The sequence below is a fragment of the Palaemon carinicauda genome, chromosome 35, assembly GCF_036898095.1.
Source record: "Palaemon carinicauda isolate YSFRI2023 chromosome 35, ASM3689809v2, whole genome shotgun sequence".
Classification (NCBI taxonomy): domain Eukaryota; kingdom Metazoa; phylum Arthropoda; class Malacostraca; order Decapoda; family Palaemonidae; genus Palaemon; species Palaemon carinicauda.
Window position 1 is genome coordinate 77378882 of NC_090759.1, and position 23123 is coordinate 77402004.

Here is a 23123-nt window from a genome sequence, read left to right on the forward strand (position 1 = left end):
ATTTTTTCTTTGAGTGAAAGATGTATATGCATATATATATATATATATATATATATATATATATATATATATATATATATATGTGTGTGTGTGTGTGTGTGTGTGTGTGTGTGTGTGTGTGTATCTATATATGTGTGTGTATATATATATATATATATATATATATATATATATATATATATATATATATATATATATATATATATATATATAGATAGATAGATATATATATATATATATATATATATATATATATATATATATATATACAAAGATACACACACACACACACACACACACACATATATATATATATATATATATATATATATATATATATATATATATATATATATATATATAATTTTGGGGTGAGTGTTAGTCACAATAGAATAGAAAAAACTAGTTTGTGTAGGGAACCGGGGAATATTCAAACATAAAAGAAAATAATTTGACAGATTATTTGGAAAAAAAAAATTCATTTGTTTCCAAATTTTTGAAAAATGTTAAATAAATTTTAGCATGAATGTTATTATCCTCACCTGATATTTTCCCAGTTTTAATTATCTAATTGGTTTCTTATGGTAAAGGTTAATATTATCATAAATTTTATGCATGTTCCCGAATTTTAAAAAGTGCTAAATAGATTTTATCTATAAATGTCAATACCTTCACTCTTGACCTTTTTCTAGTTCCAACTGTATTTTTTTTTTTTTTTTTTTTTTTTTTTTCTGGAGGGGGTACTCATAACGGGTCAGTTACAGACTAATGAAATATAGGCTTGTGGTGGCCTATTGGAAACGTCCTTGCCTAGCGAATGGCCGGACTGGGGTTCGAGGCCTGCTCAAGCTCAATAGTTTCTTGTACTGTCTGCAACCTCACCATCCTTGTGAGCTAAGGATGGGGAGTTTTGGGGAGCCTATAGATCTACCTGCTGAGTCATCAGCAGTCATTGTCTGGCCCTCCCTGGTCCTACCTTGGGTGGAGAGGGGGCTTGGTTGCTGAATGTATATATGGTCACTCTGCCTTGCCTCAGCCATTCATGAGCGACATTTAAACCTTTAAAAGTCCCCGGAATTTTAAGTTAAAGATATTAAAAGAAAAGCTTGCTTTGAGAGAGCCTTTGGCGCTGATCTTATGTATATATGACCAGTGTCTAGTTTAAAGGCCGCTCATGAATGGAAGAGGCAAGGGATAGTGACATTGCCCTACCGAGCAGGGCAATGCCCTATAGGCTGACCATATATGCATATAATCAGCGCCCAAACCCCCTCTCCACCCAAGCTAGGACCAAGGAGTGCCTGAAAATGGCTGCTGATGACTCAGCAGATAGACCTATACGCTCCGCTTACACCCCCATCCTTAGCTCACAAGGATAGTAAGGTTGCAGCGACCAAAGAAACTAACGAGTTTGAGCTTGACTCGACCCCAGTCTGGCGTTCACCAGCCAGGGAGGTTACCACATCGGCCACTACAACCCAAGGGCATTGTCACTGTCCCTTGCCTCTGCCATTCATAAATACTTTTGTTTTTTAGAGAAAGTGGCATTTTACATTTCATAGTCTCATTTTCATAAACCTTTAAAAGACACCTGAATGCTAAGGATAATTTATTAGAAGAAATTCTTGCACTCTTAGTCACGGATTGCCCTCGCGCGAACTTCGACGTAAGAGCCTTATTATATGATTTGGGTCATTATGGGTGTGGAACTCCGCAGACTTTAATCATGAGGTGAAAGATTTTCTTGTCTGGCGGGACAGTTTTTTTCATTGCGTTGAGTCACGATTGCCCATTCGTCATTTATTCTCGTTGGCCTTTTCATCCTATTGCTTTTTTTTTATTTTTTTTTTCCTTAGGAGGTTTTCATGTCTTATATTTCGTTGTATTTTATTATTGATTGGTTTTTATTTTCATGTTTTGGGTGTATTTTACTAAATTTATTTTAATTTTTTTTTTTTTTAATTTTGTCGTAGGAATTTTGCATATCTTATATTACGTTGCGTGTATTTTATTACATCTATTTTAATCCTATTTTTTATTTTATTGTATACTTTGTTGTAGGAATTTTACATATCTTATATTTCGTTGTATCTTAATATTTATTGATTTGTCTTTTCCAATTTTGGGTGTATTTTACTAGATTATTTTAATCTTTTTTTTTTGTATGCTTTGTTGTCTTGGAAAGTTTGTGTCTTATATTTCGTTTTAGTTTATTATTTAATGATTTATCTTTTCCAATTCTTGATGTATTTTATTAGAGCTATTTTGATCCTATTGTTTTTTTTACTTTTTGTCTTAGAAATTATTCATGCCTTATATTTCATATTTCATTATTCATTATTTTATTATTTTATTTTATTTTTACGTTATTTATTATTTCATTTTATTATTCATTGATTCATATTTTTAATTAAACTTGTTTTATGTTTTTAATTACTCGTATTTCTTTTAAAAAGTTATATTATTTTTCTTTAATCCATTTTCCTACGTTATTTATTATTTCATTTTATTATTCATTGATTCACGTTTTTAATTAAACTTGTTTTATGTTTTTAAATACTCGTATTTCTTTTAAAAAGTTTTATTATTTTTCTTTAATCCATTTTCCTACGTTATTTATTATTTCATTTTATTATTCATTAATTCGTGTTTTTAATTATACTTGTTTTGTGTTTTTAAATACTCGTATTTCTTTTAAAAAGTTTTATTATTTTTCTTTAGTCAAATTTCCTATTCTCCGGGCATTTAATTTTGTATATTCTTTAGCTTCTAGTTTTCAAGTGTCCATTTTATCGTATTTTACCCTTTAATCCCCTTTATATTTTCCATCTGACCTGCGATAAATAAGGAGATTGGGAATTTGTTACTAGTTTGTTCATATAGTTTTGTAAGTATAACCTTCCCCTTTTGGAGAGGCGCATATATTAGTTGAGAGCTTTCAGTTCTCTTTTGACGTCGTATTGGCATTCTTCTTCTTCTTCTTCTTCTTCTTATTATTATTATTATTATTATTATTATTATTATTATTATTATTATTATTATTATTATTATTATTATTATTATTATTAAAATTTTATAGTACTGTATACTTTGCCTTGCGTGGCGTACTGTAGTCTGTTGTAAAGTTTTTTTTTTGCAACATCCAGATTGTTTATATCCAACTGTCCTACATTTCTTTTTTTACCTTAACTTTGCTCTCATTTAAGAACAGATCTTTCTGTCAATATATGAGTCTATATATATATATATATATATATATATATATATATATATATATATATATATATATATATATATATATATATATATATATATATATATATATATATATACATATATATATATGTATATATTTATATATATATATATATATATATATATATATATATATATTTATATATATATATATATATATATATATATATATACATATATATAAAATCATCATCATCATTATCACCCGTAACTAGTCCACCGCCAACAGGCCTCAGACACGTCCTTCCACTCCCGACTGTTTATGGCCTATTTATGGCAATTTTTCTTAGCTCGTCAATCCAACGTCTTCTCTGGCTTTCTCTGTTTCTTTTGCAATTACTAGGGATCCATTCTGTTATTTTTAATGTCCATCTATTATCTGTCAGTCTCATTTTATGCCCTGCCCATGTCCATTTCTTTTTCTTACATGGTATTAGAATATCCTCTACTTTAGTTTGCTCTGGTATCCATGTTGCTCTTTTTCTGTCTTTTGGTGTTATTTCCATCATTATTCTTTCCATAGCTCTTTAAATTGCAACTAGCTTTTGTTCTAACGCTTTAGTAAGGTTCCAAGTTTGTAAGGCATAAGTTAATACTGGTTGGACCATCTCATTATATACTTTTCTTTTTAGAGAAAGTGGCATTTTACTTTTCATAATCTCATTTTGATTAACAAATGCTCTCCATCCCATGCGTATCCTTCTTTTAATTTCGGTCTCATGTCCTGGGGAAACACCTACCGTTTGTCCTAAGTACGTATATTCGCTAACAGCTGATTCAACAGCCAGATTAGGAAGAAACACAGTCCACAATTGGTCACAGTTGGAATAAATCTTTTAGAATACTGTGTAGTATCAAGGCATGACGTTGTTTGAATTATTTTTAGTTGGATGTATTTGCAGTATTTATTATTGATAGTTTTGAAATAAAGTATTTTATATTACAATGAGATTCTTATTTCTCTTTGTCTTTTCGTATTTCATTATCAAGAACCTTGAAAATCTTAAAAATCTCAGACTTTGAAAACCTGCAATACGTTGCCTTCATCTGGTGCTTTATGGCATCTACTCACACAAGGATATTTTCCAAGATATCATTTCTAAAGTCTTCCATAACCTGTCTAGACGAAGATTACCATCTCACTGCCTTCTCTGGCGATTCAGTTCCCACTTCTCGAGGTTTTGCGCAGGAAACAAACTTTATGCTGACACGTCACATTGCGTACGAAAATGGAATTTCTTTTGCAAAGCCTGTAAATAAAGGATATTTCCATGTTGATCTTCAGGAGATGTGATTTCTTCAATATAGTATTTGCGTTGTTTATTTCTGTATATACTGTGTGATTTAATTTTCTGGAGTTGTAAATAAACGGCTGTCTTCCTATTGACCTTCAGAAGAAGTGATTTATTCGATATATTTGTTTTTTTTTATTGCTTTTAAACATGACATTTCGAAGGTTGTAAATAGATGGCTGTTTTCGTGTTGACCTTCAGAATTTCATTCTTATAATTTACTCTTTTATTTATTGGTATTTTGCTGTTATTGTTAGTCTTAAGCGATATATATTGTTAGATGTTAATAGAGCTTATTGTAACTGGTGACGATAAAAATGGTGAAAATAAATTTTGTTTGAATTGTATAAGGACGGAATAGGATTAGTTACTATAGTCCATTTCTTTTAGCGATGCATATTTGCACCGACTCGCAGCGGTGCCCTTATAGCTCGGAAAAGTTTCCGGATCGCTGATTGGTTGGACAAGATAATTCTAACCAATCAGCGATCAGGAAACTTTTCCGAGCTAAAAGGGCACCGCCGCGACTTAGTGCAAATATGCATCGCTAAAAGAAATGGACTATAGTTAAAGAGGTATAGGCACAGAATTTGTCAAAAAATACAATTAATGCCATGCTGGAAGAAAATAATGTTAGATAATTCACTGAAAATAGACTGTATATATGAAATTTGAAATTGTAATAGAAAATTATATAAAGTTTAAATTTTTTATTTTTTTATAAATTGTAAGGTACAATAAGAAATTTCGAAGTTTCACATGTATTATCAAAAGAAAATGAAGGTTCTTTAAATCATAAGTATACACCAGCCCTTATTAACATAACAGAAACTAAAAGAAAATAGAGTACCGCACGTGTTTCATACACGCTCGTAAACAGAAATGGTTTGGATTTTTAATCTAATCACTCGTTCTTCCCTGCACTGTTAATAGACCAACCTGTATAAGCATGCTTTATTTTGCTTGAATTATTATGAACTTCTTCCTCGGAAGTCGCCGTATATAAACTTGATGATTGTTTAACAAAGTTTAGTTGCATTCACCTCGCCTCTCAGTTATGAGCTAACTGACGCCTCGCAGAGTTGTATGTCTAATACCGGGCTAGTGAAAGAAACATCGAGATATATTGTTTAACCTTTTTTTTTTTTTTTTTTTTTTTCTGGCTCAATTCCTTTAACTTCGAGTAGTTATGTTAGCATTTCTCACGTGTGTTGAAACCATACTTCCTTATTATTATTATTATTATTATTATTATTATTATTATTATTATTATTATTACGAGCCAGGCTACAACCTTTGTTGGAAAAGCAAGATGCTATAAGCCCAAGGGCCCCAACAAGGAAAAATAGCTCAGTGAGGAAAGGAAACAAATAAATAAATTACAAGTTAAGAATAAACAATCGTAATAAAATATTTCAAAACATTAACAATATATACTGGAATGGTAATAGTCATGTTGTTCTTACAAGATCAATAAACTATTATGGATGATATGGGGCTGGTACCCCTCATTCCACCCCCACCCCCACCCCCCCATCCATAGGAATTCCATATATGGGCGGGTAATCTATTAAAGGTAATTTATGGGTTAATATTGATGGCTCCTGACACAACGCTGTAAATGGCAATTGGCTACTTATTAGGTCAAAAGGGTAGGCAATTTGTCTCGCGACCTTCGACCTGTGTTGTTCTATGCTAGAAATGGGGAAGACAAATTACTAGTAATTCCTGACCAAATTGTATGGGGTTCGTAATAACTCGAAATATGATGAATTAGGTAATGATTATGATTAGATAGTGTGTTGTTTATATATGTATATATGCATATTATGTATATATACATATGTGTTATATGTAAATTAATTATATATATAGATATTTATATATATATATATTATATATGTATATATATTTATATATATATATATATATATATATATATATATATATATATATATGTGTGTGTGTATATATCTCTATCTATCTATTTATCTATCTATCTATCTATCTATTTATATATATATATATGCTGCTAAAATTCAAAAGAAATATATATATATATATATATATATATATATATATATATATATATATATATATATATATATATATATATATATATGCTGCTAAAATTCAGAAGAAAATCCGCATCACAGTTTTAACATATTTTTTCCATCTAGAAAATATTAATCCCATACTGGCTGGACCTATAATAATTAATCAAAAATAATTTTTTCCATTTATAACCTCAACTTATAGTATGTATCAATTTCTTTACTTTTAATTGTATTTGTTAATTTTTCCATTAGTAATTCGAAATTAAAGTAATTTCTAATTTTGATCTTTTTTCCCATTTGCAGTCCAAAATCGATCTGATTCATGATGCTGTAGAGAAGGGAAACCTAAGAGACTTGAAGGCGTTGCTGGACAGAAGGAAGTTGGCCAGGTCAAAAGATGCACAGGTGAGGTTATTATTATTATTATTATTATTATTATTATTATTATTATTATTATTATTATTATTATTGTTATTATTATTATTATTACCTCCACCAAAGAGGTTATAAAATGACCTCCATTTATTATTATTATTATTATTATTATTATTATTATTATTATTATTGTTATTATTATTGTTACCTCCACCAAGGAGGTTATAAAATGACCTCCGTTTATTATTATTATTATTATTATTATTATTATTATTATTGTTGTTGTTATTGTTATTGTTACCTTCACCAAAGAGGTTATAAAATGACCTCCATTTATTATTATTATTATTATTATTATTATTATTATTATTATTACTAGCTAAGCTACAACCCTAGTTGGAAAATCAGGACGCTATAAGCATAAGGGCTCCAACGGAGAAAAAATAGCCCAGTGAGGTTATTGTTGTTATTGTTATCATTATTGTTACCTCCGCCAAAAAGGCTATAAAATTACCTCCGTTTATTTATATATTTATCTGCTTGTCTGACTGTTATTTATTTATTCATTTATATATTTGTTTGTTTGTTAATATGATTCACCAAATTTTAACAACAGAACAGTATTATGCTCCGAAAGAACCCATTAAGTTTTGGAGGTGATCCGGATCAAGATCGCGATTCTGGTTATTATTATTATTATTATTATTATTATTATTATTATTATTATTATTATTATTATTATTGTTATTATTATTATTATTATTATTATTGTACAGTAGATTCATTCATGGTCCGAATGTGAAACAAGGCAAGCTTGTTCCGTGACTTGAGTAATATGTTCGTTGGCTAAGGTCAGAATTCTTTGATGGCTCTTTCTACTTATTATTATTATTATTATTATTATTATTATTATTATTATTATTATTACTAGCTAAGCTACAACGCTAGTTGGAAAAGCAGGATGCCACAAGCCCAAGGGCTCCAATAGGACAAAAATATCCCAGTGAAGAAAGGAAGTAAGGAAATAAGTAAACTACAAGAGAAGTAAATATAATTTTTTAAGAACAGTAATAACATTGGAATAGATCTTTTTTTATAAAAACTATAAAAACTTAAAATAACAAGAGGAATAAAACAGAAAAGTGTTCCCCAGTGTACATGAATCAAGAGATCTCTAACCCAAGACAGTGGAAGACCAAGGTATAGAGGCTATGGCACTACCCAAGACTAATGAACAATGGTTTGATTTTGGAGTGGCCCCCTAGAAGAGCTGCTTACCATAGCTAAAGAGTATCTTCTACGTTTACCAAGAGGATAGTAGCCACTGAACAATTACAGTGCGGTAGTTAACCCATTGAGCGAGGAAGAATTGTTTGGTAATCTCAGTGTTGTCCGGTGTGTGAGGACAGAGGAGACTATGTAATGTGTAGGCAAGGGGAAAATGAACCGTAACCAGAAAGAAGGATCCAATGTAGGTACTGTCTGGCTAGTCAAAGGACCCCATAACTCTCTAGCGGTAGTATCTCAACGAGTGGCTAGTGCCCTGGCCAACCTACTACCTAGGTTGTAGCTTGTCTAATAATAATAATAATAATAATAATAATAAGGGCTTGCAGAAAGGCCAAATATTTTCATGCCAACCATTAAGGGCTGTAGATACCCCTTGTTCTCTGAAGCTCGAAGGGAATTCTTATTATAAGAGTATTGCTGAGGTCGGAATGCAGAACTTTGCATGCTATCATTAAGCTCCATCTTTCTTTTCATTCTCAAATGTTTCTTCATTCACTGTTAATTTTTCTTCTTCTATTATGAAATACACATTTACAATCTTGCAATTAATAACATATATACATTATAGTATATATACATGAATAATTTTTTATTTTATATATACTGTATTTACAACTGCAATTTTTACTATATATCTAAATGTCTTTTAAAATGAAAAAAAATCCGTAAAAGCGGTATAAATCATGGAATAAATCTTGCCAGGTATTTACCGTTAAAAAAAAAAAACTAATATATTAACGTAGAGGACAGATATTACGGTCATCAACCCGTAAAAAGATAATAACAAAGTAGGGTAAAATTACGGTCGACTGTATTTTACTGAAATACGGCTGAGAACAGTATATTTTTACGGAGAATTTCCGATTAAAATTAGGTTTTTTAATAGTGCTGGGTTTCATACGCTGTGCTTCAGCTTGAGAAATATTTAGATAATTAAAATAAACACAAAATTTAGATAAATCCAAAATTTATATATATATATATATATATATATATATATATATATATATATATATATGTATATATACATATATATATATATATATATATATATATATATATATATATATATATATATATACACACACACACACACACACACACACATATATATATATATATATATATATATATATATATATATATATATATATATATATATATATATAATTATTTTGAGCTTTCGAAGCGACCATCTCCCTTCCTCTTCAGAGAACAAATATGTGTAGAGGGATATTGTTGACAACAATGGGTCACACTGAGGCAGGAGAAGCAATGGACTGCGTGTTTAGATTAGAACTCTTATTAGTTAACCTTATTTTATGTTCCTTAGACATTATTACGCTGTTATTCGTTTGTTTCTCCGAAATAAATAAATGAAAAAACATTCCTTATTTCAAAAAAGATCATCTTTATTGTTTTTGTTCAAACAAATTAAAATTGTAACTATTTTTTTCAAAGATAATTTTTTTTCTCGTAAAAGAAATTTTCCTTTTATATGAATCTCGATCTCCAGCATGAAAATTTGAATAAACTGTCCCATTTTTAAAGTGTATTATTTTTCCTTTATTCCAACAGGGCGTAGGCCTCCTCCACAAGGCAGTGGTCCACGACCATCGGGCTATAGTAGACTACCTCATTGCTGATTACCCGGAGACACTTGACGTCACAGATCATGTAAGTACTGATTTATTAATTTTTTTTTATGACATGTCAAAGGTATTTTTATATATTTTTTTTATATTTATTTGGGAAGTAGGTCTTATGAAAGCTATTTAATTTCTATACTGAACTTTTTTTTTTAAATTGAAATCCTTTTCTTCTTGAAGCTATTTAATTTTTATATTGACTTTTTTTTTAAATTGAATTTACTTTTCTTCTTAAAGCTATTTCATTTTTATACTGACTTTTTTAAAAATTGAATTTCCCTTTCTTCTTAAAGCTATTTAATTTTTTTTACTGACTTTTTTTTAAATTGAATTTCCTTTTCTTCTTAAAGTTATTTAATTTTTATACTGACCTTTTTTTTAATTAAATTTCCTATTCTTCTTGCAGCTATTTAATTTTTTTATACTGACCTTTTTTAAATTGAATTTCCCTTTTTTCTTAGTTATTTCATTTTTATACTGACTTTTTTTTTTAATTGAATTTCCTTTTCTTCTTAAAGTTATTTCATTCTTATACTGACTTTTTTTTTTAAATTGAACTTCCTTTTCTTCTTAAAGCTATTTCATTTTTATACTGACTTTTTTTTAAATTGAATTTCCTTTTCTTCTTAAAGCTATTTCATTTTTATACTGACTTTTTTTTTTAAATTGAACTTCCTTTTCTTCTTAAAGCTATTTCATTTTTATACTGACTTTTTTTTTAAATTGAATTTCCTTTTCTTCTTTAAGCTATTTCATTTTTATACTGACTTTTTTTTTAAATTGAATTTCCTTTTCTTCTTAAAGTTATTTCATTCTTATACTGACTTTTTTTTTTTAAATTGAACTTCCTTTTCTTCTTTAAGCTATTTCATTTTTATACTGACTTTTTTCTTTTAAATTGAATTTCCTTTTCTTCTTAAAGCTATTTCATTTCTATACTGACCTTTTAAATGAATTTCCTTTTCTTAAAGCTATTTATTTTTTATACTGACTTTTTTTTAAATTGAATTTCCTTTTCTTCTTAAAGCTATTTAATTTCTATACTGACTTTTTTTTTTTAAATTGAATTTCCCTTTCGTCTTAAAGCTATTTAATTTTTATACTGACTTTTTTTTAAATTAAATTTCCCTTTCTTCTTAAAGCTATTTCATTTTTATACTGACCTTTTTTTAAATTGAATTTCCTTTTCTTCTTAAAGCTATTTCATTTTTATACTGACTTTTTTAAAATTAAATTTCCCTTTCTTCTTAAAGCTATTTCATTTTTATACTGACCTTTTTTTAAATTGAATTTCCTTTTCTTCTTAAAGCTATTTCATTTTTATACTGACTTTTTTAAAATTAAATTTCCCTTTCTTCTTAAAGCTATTTCATTTTTATACTGACTTTTTTTAAATTGAATTTCCCTTCTTAAAGCTATTTAATTTTTATACTGATTTTTTTTTTAAATTGAATTTCCTTTTCTTCTTAAAGCTATTTAATTTTTATACTGACTTTTTTTAATTGAATTTCCTTTTCTTCTTAAAGCTATTTAATTTCTATACTGACCATTTTTTAAATTGAATTTCCTTTTCTTCTTAAATCTATTTGATTTTTATACTGACCTTTTAAATGAATTTCCTTTTCTTAAAGCTATTTGATTTTTATATGGACTTTTTTTTAAATTCAATTTCCTTTTCTTCTTAAAGCTATTTAATTTTTATACTGACTTTATTTTTCAATTGAATTTCCTTTGCTTCTTAAAGCTATTTAATTTTTATACTGACTTTATTTTTCAATTGAATTTCCTTTTCTTCTTAAAGCTATTTAATTTTTATACTGACCCTTTTATTAAATTGAATTTCCTTTTCTTCTTAAAGCTAATTAATTTTTATACTGACCTTTTTTTTAAATTTAATTTCCTTTTCTTCTTAAAGCTATTTAATTCTTATACTGACTTTTTTTTAATTGAATTTCCCTTCTTAAAGCTATTTAATTTTTATACTGACTTTTTTTTTTTTTCAAATTGAACTTCCTTTTGTATTTATATAACAAATGATATCGGCGACAATGACTTTTGATGTCAGGATGCCAAAATGCCCAAAATTAATGAATTAACAGAACCAATATTCGAATGTTCTCTCATAACGTGAAGGAAGACTGCACCAAAAGGACGGTAGTTGTTTAGGTCAACATTGAAATAACTTTTTCAAGAAGGACGGTAGTTATTTGAACATCGAAATAACTTTTTCAGCAAGGACGGTAGTTATTTGAACATTGAAATAACTTTTTCAACAAGGGTGGTAGTTATTTGAACATTGAAATAACATTATCAAGAAGGACGGTAGTTATTTGAACATTGTAATAACTTTTTCAACAAGGACGGTCGTTATTTGAACAATGAAATAACTTTTTCAAGAAGGACGGTAGTTATTTGAACATCGAAATAACTTTTTCAACAAGGACGGTAGTTATTTGAACATCGAAATAACTTTTTCAACAAGGACGGTGGTTATTTGAACATAGAAATAACTTTTTCAAGAAGGACGGTAGTTATTTGAACATTGAAATAACTTTTTCTAAAAGTGCAGTTGTTTCTTAACTCAACATTGATAACTTTTTCTATATAGACTGTAGTTATTTATTTTAATATTGCAATAACTTTTTTAAAAAAAAGGATGGTAGTTACTTTACATTGATAACTTTTTCAAGAAGGATGGTAATTATTTACTCATTAAAATAACTTTTTCAAAAAGTACGGTACGTACTTAAACTAACATTGAAATAACTTTCATTAAGGACGGTAGTGACTTAACTCAGCATTGATAACTTTTTCAACAGGGACGACAGTTATTTAACTTAATATATAAAATAACTATCAATATATAGGGATCATGATTTCCATATACTCCTATAGGACCCATTATTGAATGAAGAAGTAGTATAAAGTGTTTTTCATGTAGCTTAAAGATTAAAACGTAATTTACTGCAAACCAAAAAGCAAGATATTGTAGATTAAAACCATGATATACTGCTGCTTCCTCCGATGCCTTAGATGACCGCGGAGGTAGCAGCAGTAGGAGATTCAGCATTATGAAGCTTCATCTGTGGTGGATAGCGGGGGAGGGTGGGCTGTGGCACCCTAGCAGTACCAGCTGAACTCGGTTGAGTCCCTTGTCAGGCTGGGAGGAACGTAGAGAGTAGAGGTCCCCTTTTTTGTTTTTGTTTCATTTGTATATGTATGTATGTATGTATATAATCTGAAAGGAGCTATATTGATTAATGGTTTCTCACTGCATATAAATTTGATTTATTCCGGGCTATATTCAAGTGATTTATTATGTAATAAGAATGAGCGATTTGACCATTGTGTTTATGCAGATAAAATATGTTCTTTTATGTGCAAGAGCCAGGAACAAATTGTCGTTAATTAAAGATATAGGTGTCTGGTTTCAGTTTTATCAGAATAGATGGTCACCAGAACGTCACTTGGGCAAGCATAAACCCCCACTGTGGTGCCCAACCACAGCGGTATCCTCCCCAGTAAACAGCTTAAACTCAAGGTCCCGGGCGGGGATCGATCTGCTGCCATGCGAATACTAGGCGAACATATCACCACTGTACTAGCTAGTAGACTTAAATGAAGAAGTGACGATCGGTGCATTTGTAAAGGAGACAATATTGGAAATGAAATTCAACTATCCGTATTTTACATTTTTCATTTTTGGGGAGGTGGTGGGGGGCGGGGGTGGGGTGAGAACCAGGTATGATTGTCTTCCTGAGAAATGTGATAAGGTTTAGCGTATTCTCTGACGGATAGTGATCCACATGTTTGGGAAACTTATCTTCTGATGATGCAATAGATGAATTCATGGTGATGGGGTACCTAGAAGCATAGTATCATCTCTTCCTAATAAATCTTGGGGCTATTTAGACATGAGTTTTTAGCTTTGTTGCTTTTTCCTCGTAGCTTTGTCTGGATACTTATAAGGTAATGTCTGCTCGAAATATTTTCTATTTCATTTACTGCACTGTAATTATTTAGAGGCTACAGGTAATGGTAGAAGAGACTCTTTATCTGTTGTAACCAGATCTTCTAGGACACTCAAAAATCAAACCATTCTTTTCTAATCTTGGGCAGTGCCATAACATCTATACCATGGTCCTCCATTGTTTTGGGTTAGTTTTCTTGCTTGAGGATACACTCGGGCACACTAATCTGTTTCCTTATATTCTTTCCTCACTGGAATATTTTCCTTGTTGGAACCCTTGGGCTTATAGCATCCCGCCTTTGCAACTGGGGTTGTAGCTTACCTAATAATAATAATAATAATAATAATAATAATGGTGTGCTGTTGCCAAGTTGAATGTGTGTTGCTGTTGTAGATTGTGAGGTGCCAATACTTTTCGGTTCATTATTTTTGTTAGTGTTGGAAACTGGAAAGCGTTTGTTCATAGTTCCCATTGAAAAATAGTCAGTTGTTTATATATTTGTCCATATTATTATTATTATTATTATTATTATTATTATTATTATTACTTGCTAAGCTACAACCCTAGTTGGAAAAGCAGGATGCTATAAGCCAAGGGGCCCTAACATGGAAAATAACCCAGTGAGGAAAGGAAACACGGAAAGATAAGATATTTTAAGAACAGTAACAACATTAAAATGAATATTTCCTATATAAACTATAAAAATTTTAACAAAACAAGAAGAGAAATTAGATAGAATAGTGTGCCCGAGAGTACCCTCATGCAAGAGAACGCTAACCCAAGACAGTGGAGGACCATGGTACAGAGGCTATGGCACTACCCAAGACTGGATAACAATGGTTTGATTTTAGAGTGTCCTTCTCCTAGAAGAGCTGCTTACCATAGCTAGAGTCTCATCTACCCTTACCAAGAGGAAGGTAGTCACTGAACAATTACAGCGCAGTAATTAACCCTTGGGTGAAGAAGAATGGTTTGGTAATCTCAGTGTTGTCAGGTGTATGAGGACAGAGGAGAATATGTAATGAATAGGCCAGACTATTCAGTGTATGTGCAGGCAAAGGGAAAGTGAACCGTAACCAGAGAGAAGGATCCATTGAACTACTGTCTGGCCAGTCAAAAGACCCCCATAACACTTTAGCGGTAGTATCTCAACGGTATTATATTGAAATGTAAGCTTCTAACTAACTGTTGAAATTACGATTCCATTGGAAAGGAGGACTGTCCGCTGGCCATGTAGTGAGAATATGAGAGTTGCTCGTAAATTCTAGATATTTCGCCCCCAAAGGACGCACCGGTACGTTCTTGCAAAACACTGTTATTTACATGTTTTTGCATGTTTTTGATAACTTTTTGAGAAATCTCAGGCATTTTCCAAAAGAATGAGACCAACCTGACCTCTCTATGACAAAAGTTGAGGCTGTTAGAGCAATTTGAATAAAATATATAGGAAAATGTGCTCGAAATTTAATCTTACCTTGGGGGTAATAGGGTTAAGCTCTTTGGTCATCACGTACAGTTGATAGTTTGTTTATTAAATTCAGTCGTCTGTAAATGATCGGGTGTAGTATATACATTTATTTCTAACATTACATTTCGACAGTTTGTGACAAAGCCATGGTCTTCCTCTGTCTTGGGTTAGAGTTCTCTTGCTTGAGGGTACACTGGGACACACTAATCTATCTTATTTCTTTTCCTTTTGTTTTGTTTAAAGTTTTTATAGTTTATATAGGAAATATCTATTTTAATATTGTTGCTCTTCAAATAATTTATTTTTCCTCTTTTCCCTTCCTCACTGGGCTATTTTCCCTGTTGGAGCCCCTGGGCTTATAACATCCTAATTTTCTAACTAGGGTTGTAGCTTGGCAAGTAATGATAATAATAATAATAAAAATGATAAAAGCAGTATTTCAAAGGCAGCTGGCTCTCTTGCTGCTGTGTCATTTCTCTCTCTCTCTCTCTCTCTCTCTCTCTCTCTCTCTCTCTCTCTTTGGTGTCATTATCTTAAGGTAATGAATACCTTCTTAGGGGTAGGCCAAGAATACTGTCGCAATTGTCTGACCGTGTCAGCCCAGATGGGTTTCTCGCGTGATACTTTAGACGTAAAAGTTCACGCCCAAATTATTTTACTTTGGTTGGGTGGGAGTAAATGACCTTTCCTATCCATAAGAGCTTCTGACCCTTTGTCCATTTTAATGTATCTACTACTACTGAATAGGTAGAGCACTCTATAGGGGGGTTGGTGGTATCAGTACTTTGTAGGCATTACTTGGAGGTTTTTATATTATTATTATTATTACTACTAGCTAAGCTACAACCCTAGTTGGAAAAGTAGGACGTTATAAGCCCAAGGGACCCATCAGGGAAAGCAGCCCAGTGAGGAAAGGAAACAAGGAGAAATGAAATATTTTAAGACAGTAACAACATTAAAATAAATATATCCTATAAACACTTTAACAAAACAAGAGGAAGAGAAATTAGATAGAATAGTGTGCCCGAGTGTACCCCCAAGCAAGAGATCTCTAACCCAAGACAGTGGAAGACCATGGTACAGAGGCTATAGCACTACCCAAGATTAGGGAACAATGGTTTGATTTTGGAGCGTCCTTCTCCTAGAAGAGCTACTTACCATAGCTAAAGAGTCTCTTCTACCCTTACCAAGAGGAAAGAAGCCACGGAACAATTTTAGTGCTGTAGTTAACCCCTTGAGTGAAGAAGAATTGTTTGGTAATCAAAGTGTTGTCAGGTGTATGAGGTCAGAGGAGAATCTGTAAAGAATAGGCCAGACTATTCGGTGTATGTGTAGGCAAAGGAAAAATGAACCGTAACCATAGAGCAGGATCCAATGTAGGACTGTCTGTCCAGTCAAAGGCCCCATAACTCTTTAGCGGTAGTATCACAACAGGTGGCTGGTGCCCTGGCCAACCTACTACCTATAGCGTTATTTTGGTCCCTAGCTGTACTCTTGGGCAGATACATCAGTTAGGTATTAACTTAAAAACGGAGTGAATGCAACTAACTTTATTTGAACAGAGCATGCGTATATATACAACCCGTTCCAGTCAAGAACGGCACGAAAATTCAAACAAAATGAAACAAGCATATAGAGGCATAAACAGGTTATCAGTGCGAGGGTAGAGCAATAACGACAATAGAAAAAAAAAAACGAAATAACGTTACAGTGTACAAGCCTGTGTGATACACGTGCGGTGAACTCTTTTCACCCTTGTACTATACCTTTGTGTCCACTTCCTTTTTCTCTATCTTGCTCTTCAACCTCTAAATGGCCTCCAGGGTCAAGTTCATAAATAGAAAATAGGTAGAGAAGAACAAGAACTTTCTGGGATGTTTCTTGCGTGAGTCGCCTTATCGGTTTTGCTCGTTATATTTGCTCGGTTATTTATTAGTTATTCAGTACTGATACGACTACATGAATATTTCATATTTTATCAAAGTTGTTTATATATGGAATTTACCAGTCACTTTTTATTGGTTACAAATTTTGTTTTAGAAGACATGATAAACTATTAACTTTCATGGCTTCCATACCCTTTCTGTATGTTAGTTGCACCTGTAAATGCTAATAGCATAGAAATTTATGACTATAAAAAGTTAGCCTTTTAAATGACTGTAATTAACCATTTTAAGTATTTAAGCCAACCTAAATCTGCAATCCCCTTAGCACGTTAGTAGATTAATCACATGCACCAAATAAATTAAACCAAGACACCATTAAATTCAGTTTTGTAGACGATATATGACTGCATATACTATGTCCTAGTGTTTTTGTCATATACAGGCATAGTAGATATAACAGCGGGCGAGAGACTGACAGTCTGAATCTCCCCGCAGAATCTGTCGGCGTCGAGGAGGTACCAAGTACTGGAAACTCTACAGGAGGTCCCTGAAGATCAGTGCCTTGAACGTCTGCCACCTACTCAGGCCCCTCCATCTTCACCCACAGTGATCAGAAGCTTTCAACCCAAGGTGCTGGAGTTGTGTGTGGGAACAAGACCGAACAGAAATATTGATACTGCTGAATCTAAGCCTGTGAAAGGTGCTATCAAAAGTAGTAGTGGTGGACGTAAGGTTGATGGATTGTTAGAAATGGCGAGGCTCAACTTGATGGAGGGACTAGAACTTGAGGTGGCAGACTGGTCAGAAGACGATGCTAATACATGTTATGAGAATTTTTCCTCTCCAGAGGAAATCCAGAACTCAGCGCAGGGTGAAAGAGAAGTATTCTCACCTGAACTTTCCAGTACAATTAACAAACTTTTATCGCGGGGTAGAAGTGGTCGCCTTCCTCGTCTCAGCACACCAATGAGTTCTCCAGAGGTTGCTGGGAATAAGAAATCAGTTACACGACTGATAGACCACGGCCAATGCGTTGGTCCTAGTGCTATGTATCCACCTCTACTAAACAGGACCAACCTTGCCTACGAGACTCACTTGCAAAGACTGGGAAGGATCCGTCGTCGTCGTCCTATTGAAAATGATGAAAAGCAAATCCCGGCTTCCATGCAACGGAAGCCATTGAAAAGACCCCCACTTCTTCCTGGCATTCAACGAAAACCTCAGTCTGAGAAACAAGGGCAAGCTAAGGAGAGGCCTCTTACTCCGACCCCATCAGGAACAACTTTATCTGCAAAGCAACGATGGAGGAAATTGAATCCTCGACATTCAAATACTATTAAAGACCATCTCATCGCTGAACGTTTACATGACATGTTCAAGAATCTTAGTGATAGTGATCACGAAAATGACAATTTGGACTCTAGGTCAGCAACTGATCCCAGTACTCATGATAGTGGTGAGAGCAACTCTAATGGCTCTTCATCAGGGATATCGCCTGCTTTTGATCGAACCTCTTCAGCAAGAAGTATGGAAGACGATTCTGGTGTAGGTAGTCCAGGCAATGAAGAGAATCTATTCATTCAAGAGTTAGATAACCTGAATTTAAGCATCTTATTTTCAAATAATGATGGAGGTAAGAAAAAGAAACAGTCCCAGAAAGTTAGTTTTATTCCAAGTGCTGTAAAAAGGCCACAAAAAATTGTGACACAAGGTATTAGGCCAACTCGCATATACCGTAGTAATTCAGATGGCCAAAAGTCTTTGAAATTTAATTCACACCGAAGCAAAATCCCTGTTCTTCAGAGGGCTAGAAGTGAAGGAGACCTATTCAGTCCTTTAGTTCCAACTAAACAAAAAGTGGGCAGTTTTATAAACAGAAGTTCAACAACTTCTAAAAAGTCTGTTAACTTTGATAGTAGCGGGCCTCCTTTTTCACCTGAAGACTTGTCAGAAATACCCGAAACCAGTGACATTAATTTGTATATGTACGCCCAAGCGGCACCTTCTGTGCAGAAATACATTCGCTGGTTAGCTCGTCGTATTATTGGTGAGACCTTCGCTGACCTCAAGAACGTTTACGATGCTGCCATAAAGAAACACAACTCAAGGAAGGAAATACTGGACATTGTCTATGACCATGATGTAGACTACTGGGCCAAAGTCATTGTGGAAAGAGTGTGCAAAAGAGTGGAAACATCTATCTTGACTTACAACCGAGATGGCACATTGAACTTTAGATGAAAGTGTTAAAAGCTGTTAGCTTTATTATGAACTTACCTGTAATTAGTCATCGTCGTTGCTAAAGTAAGGTACTGTTAAGCCCCCGACGACAGGGTTCAGAAGTCTATATTTTTGCATGTTTGTAAACTGCGTAAACGGGTAACTTCATTTGCCTTTATCTTGTGATTTTTTGTGGATTATCAGTGTATACTTACGAGAATGTTATAATGTATAGTCATTATTCAGTCAAAGGAAACACATCAATCAATAGAAAACACAGTGTTTAGTAGAAAGGAGTGTCACTTCGTCAGTTCACCTCTGGACAATTGAGTGTCTTTGCATACTATACTCAATTTTTTTTAATGAGGTGCATTTGCACTGACTCGCAGCGGTACCCTTTTAGCTTGGAAAAGTTTCCTGCTATCTGATTGGTTAGAATTATCTTGTCCAACCAATCAGCGATCAGGAGACTTTTCCGAGCTTAAAGGGCACCCCTGCGATTCGGTGAAAACATGCCTCACTAAAAAGAATTGCCTATAGATACCAATAAGGTATATTGCAAAAACTGGAGAAGTATATTCAAGTTATCTGTGATGTACATTTCCTCATCCATTGCTCAATTATCACTTTCATCATGACGCTTTTGGAATAACTCAAGCTTCTTTTCTGGCTTAATTCAGCAATGATTTGGTAACTGCTTTAATTGTCAACAAAGAATGTTGATTTATAACTTGTCTATTTTGATGGATCGTATAGGGATACGATAATTCCGCGTTTGTATATATATATATATATATATATATATATATATATATATATATATATATATATATATATATATATTCTCATTTTAATCTCAGATTTTGAGACCATTTTCATAAGTTCACCGAGATCATGTTAATCCATTTCCATCTAACTTTTCAAACATTTCCTACCCAAGATTATGTTTCGATAATCTAAATTTTCTTTTATTATATGAGAGGGTTTCTTTTTATATATTTTAGTATAAAAAAAATATCAACCCAATCGTGTAGTATAATGAGTTAGCCAACATTTCTTATTTTACAGCAGTGTTGCCATTCCAAAAATCATAGTTCCCTCCATTTATTTCAACACTTTCAATTAATATTCTTTGAAAGCTATGTTAATTAAACATTCATGTTTAATACAAGTCATATAATACATCATAAATTCACTTCACCAATTTTTACATTCTTCATAAATTCATTTATCTCATCCCTACACAGTAAGGTTTTTTCAATCGATTTTTAATAAACACATGTAATGCAACGAGATTTCAAATATGCATAATTGTGATAGTGTCCTAATACGCGTGTACACTGTATTAAGTTTTGTTATAATAGCTTAAGCATTATGTACCAAGTAAGGCGGATTGTGATACACATTTGCAATAAATGTTTAAAAGAAATTCTGAAGGTTCAGTGTTTTAATCCTAATGTTACTTATTAATTTAGCGTTGGGTAATTTTAGGCTCTTGGGCTAAGTCTCAAGTTTTCTTTCTTATTTAAGAAGATGAATTGTGGTGTATGCATGATAGCGGCCACCTGTATGTATTATTATGTCTAACTTAGAATACGGCAGTGTAAGGGGCGTCGTAGGGGGCGTTAGCTCCCCCCCCCCCAGTAGGTAAGGACATGGCTTGTAGTTTAGGTTAGGAGGGAAAGCTTAGGTTAGTTAATGCAAGTTTTTAATGAACGCGTGAGGGACTGGCCGCTGATATACAAAGGCTCCGATGTATTTAAGTACGCTTTTAAAAAATCGTAATTTCAACCTGAAATACTCTGTAAAAAATATACTTTTTTCAGCCGTATTTCAGTAGATTACAGGCGACTGTTAATTTCACCTTGCTTTGTTATTATTTTTTACTGTTTGGTGACCGTGATATCACTCCTTTACGTCAATATATCCATTTTTAAATGGTAAAAATCCTGAAATAAATGTTACCAGGCATTTGCCGTTTTTAATAGAAATTTTTGAGTGTATACTTCCTTGAACAGGACGAAAGGTTAAATATTATTATCATTACTTCATTCTTGCTAAGAAATGTAATTATTTGAATTTTATTTTATTCGCAGTTGTATTATCTACGGTGTATTCAGGCTTTTCTATTCTCGTATATATTTTGTTTGCAACATGTTCTCATTCTGGAGACAGTAATATTTATGTAAAGGTAATTTGCAACCGGCAAGGAATTACTTTTTGCAAACGAATCTTACCTTTCTTATCTTCCTGGTGAATGACCTGAAAATCCCAGTGTTTAGCAGCAGTTTGATATGAATTAATCATCAAAATTTTCTAGTGTTTACTGACCAATGACGCATTTTATTTTGATGAAGGTTGTCGTAATGCAGTATAATATATGCAAGGGTTGATTGGTTTGTGTGTGTGTGGGGGGGGGGGGGGGTTTAACAATCAACTTTTATCTGAAGATATACTTTTGCATCATACTGTACATACGTGGATGAAAGTGTATAGGCACCTGGCACACGCGCTACCTTTATGTGCGCTTGTGTACATCCGTTAACAATATTGACAATTGTTATCTGTATTTATACTTTTGCATTATACTTTATACATATGGATGAAAGTGTATAGGCACCTTGTACACTGGCTACCTTTATGTGCGCTTGTGTACATCCCTTAACAATATTGAGCTTTTATTTGAAGATATACTTTTGCATCATACTGTACATACATGAATGAAAGTGTATAGGCACCTATGTACACGCGCTACCTTTATGTGCGCTTGTGTACATCCGTTAACAGTATTGAACTTTTCTCTGAAGGTATACTTTTGCACCATACTATACACCCATGGATGAAAGTGTATAGGCACTTGGCACACTCGCTACCTTTATGTGCGCTTGTGTACATCCGTTAACAATATTGAGCTTTTATTTGAAGATATAATTTTGCATCATACTGTACATACATGGATGAAAGTGTATAGGCTCCTGGCACACTCGCTACCTTTATGTGCGCTTGTGTACATCCGTTAGCAATATTGACTGGTGGTTCAGATACAAGAGGAGAGAGAGAGAGAGGAGCACTTTTGCATTATATATGATTATTGATTGGACAGAAGACTCACTCGTTCGTCGAATGACCTTGTGCTAAAACATATTTTTTATCTTCGTTACATCACTAGAAGCACCTCATCGAGGTAACTGAATTTTGAGTTAGTATTTTAGCATACGTTTTGTACCTCATTATCATCGTTCCTTGGTTTAGAATTTATGCACTAGAAATGATTAACATTGAGACAGGTATTTTGTAGGAATATTGTGTTAAGAAGTTTTGGTATTAATACGTACTGTTGATTCGTTATATATGTATGTGTATATATATATATATATATATATATATATATATATATATATATATATGTATGTATGTATATGTGTGTATATATATATATGTATATATATATATATATATATATATATATATACATATAAATATATATATAGATATATATATATATATATATATATATATATATATTTATATTTATATATATATATACCTCTCTCTCTCTCTCTCTCTCTCTCTCTCTCTCTCTCTCTCGCTCTCTCGCTCGCTCTCTCTCTCTCTCTCTCTCTCTCTCTCTCTCTCTCTCGCTCTCTCGCTCGCTCTCTC

The 23123-nt window shown here is 32.3% G+C and overlaps 1 protein-coding gene across 1 annotated transcript in view; it reads left to right on the forward strand.

Moving 5' to 3' along the window:
* LOC137627899 (uncharacterized) overlaps window positions 1-20230 on the forward strand; it is a 76397-nt gene extending 56167 nt beyond the window's left edge. The window contains exons 4-6 of the mRNA XM_068359343.1: window positions 6908-7009; window positions 9848-9946; window positions 17739-20230. Of these exons, the coding sequence (XP_068215444.1) occupies window positions 6908-7009; window positions 9848-9946; window positions 17739-19484 (1947 nt within the window). The 3' untranslated portion in view covers window positions 19485-20230. The remainder of the gene's footprint in view (window positions 1-6907; window positions 7010-9847; window positions 9947-17738) is intronic.
* The last annotated feature ends 2893 nt before the right edge of the window (window positions 20231-23123 follow it).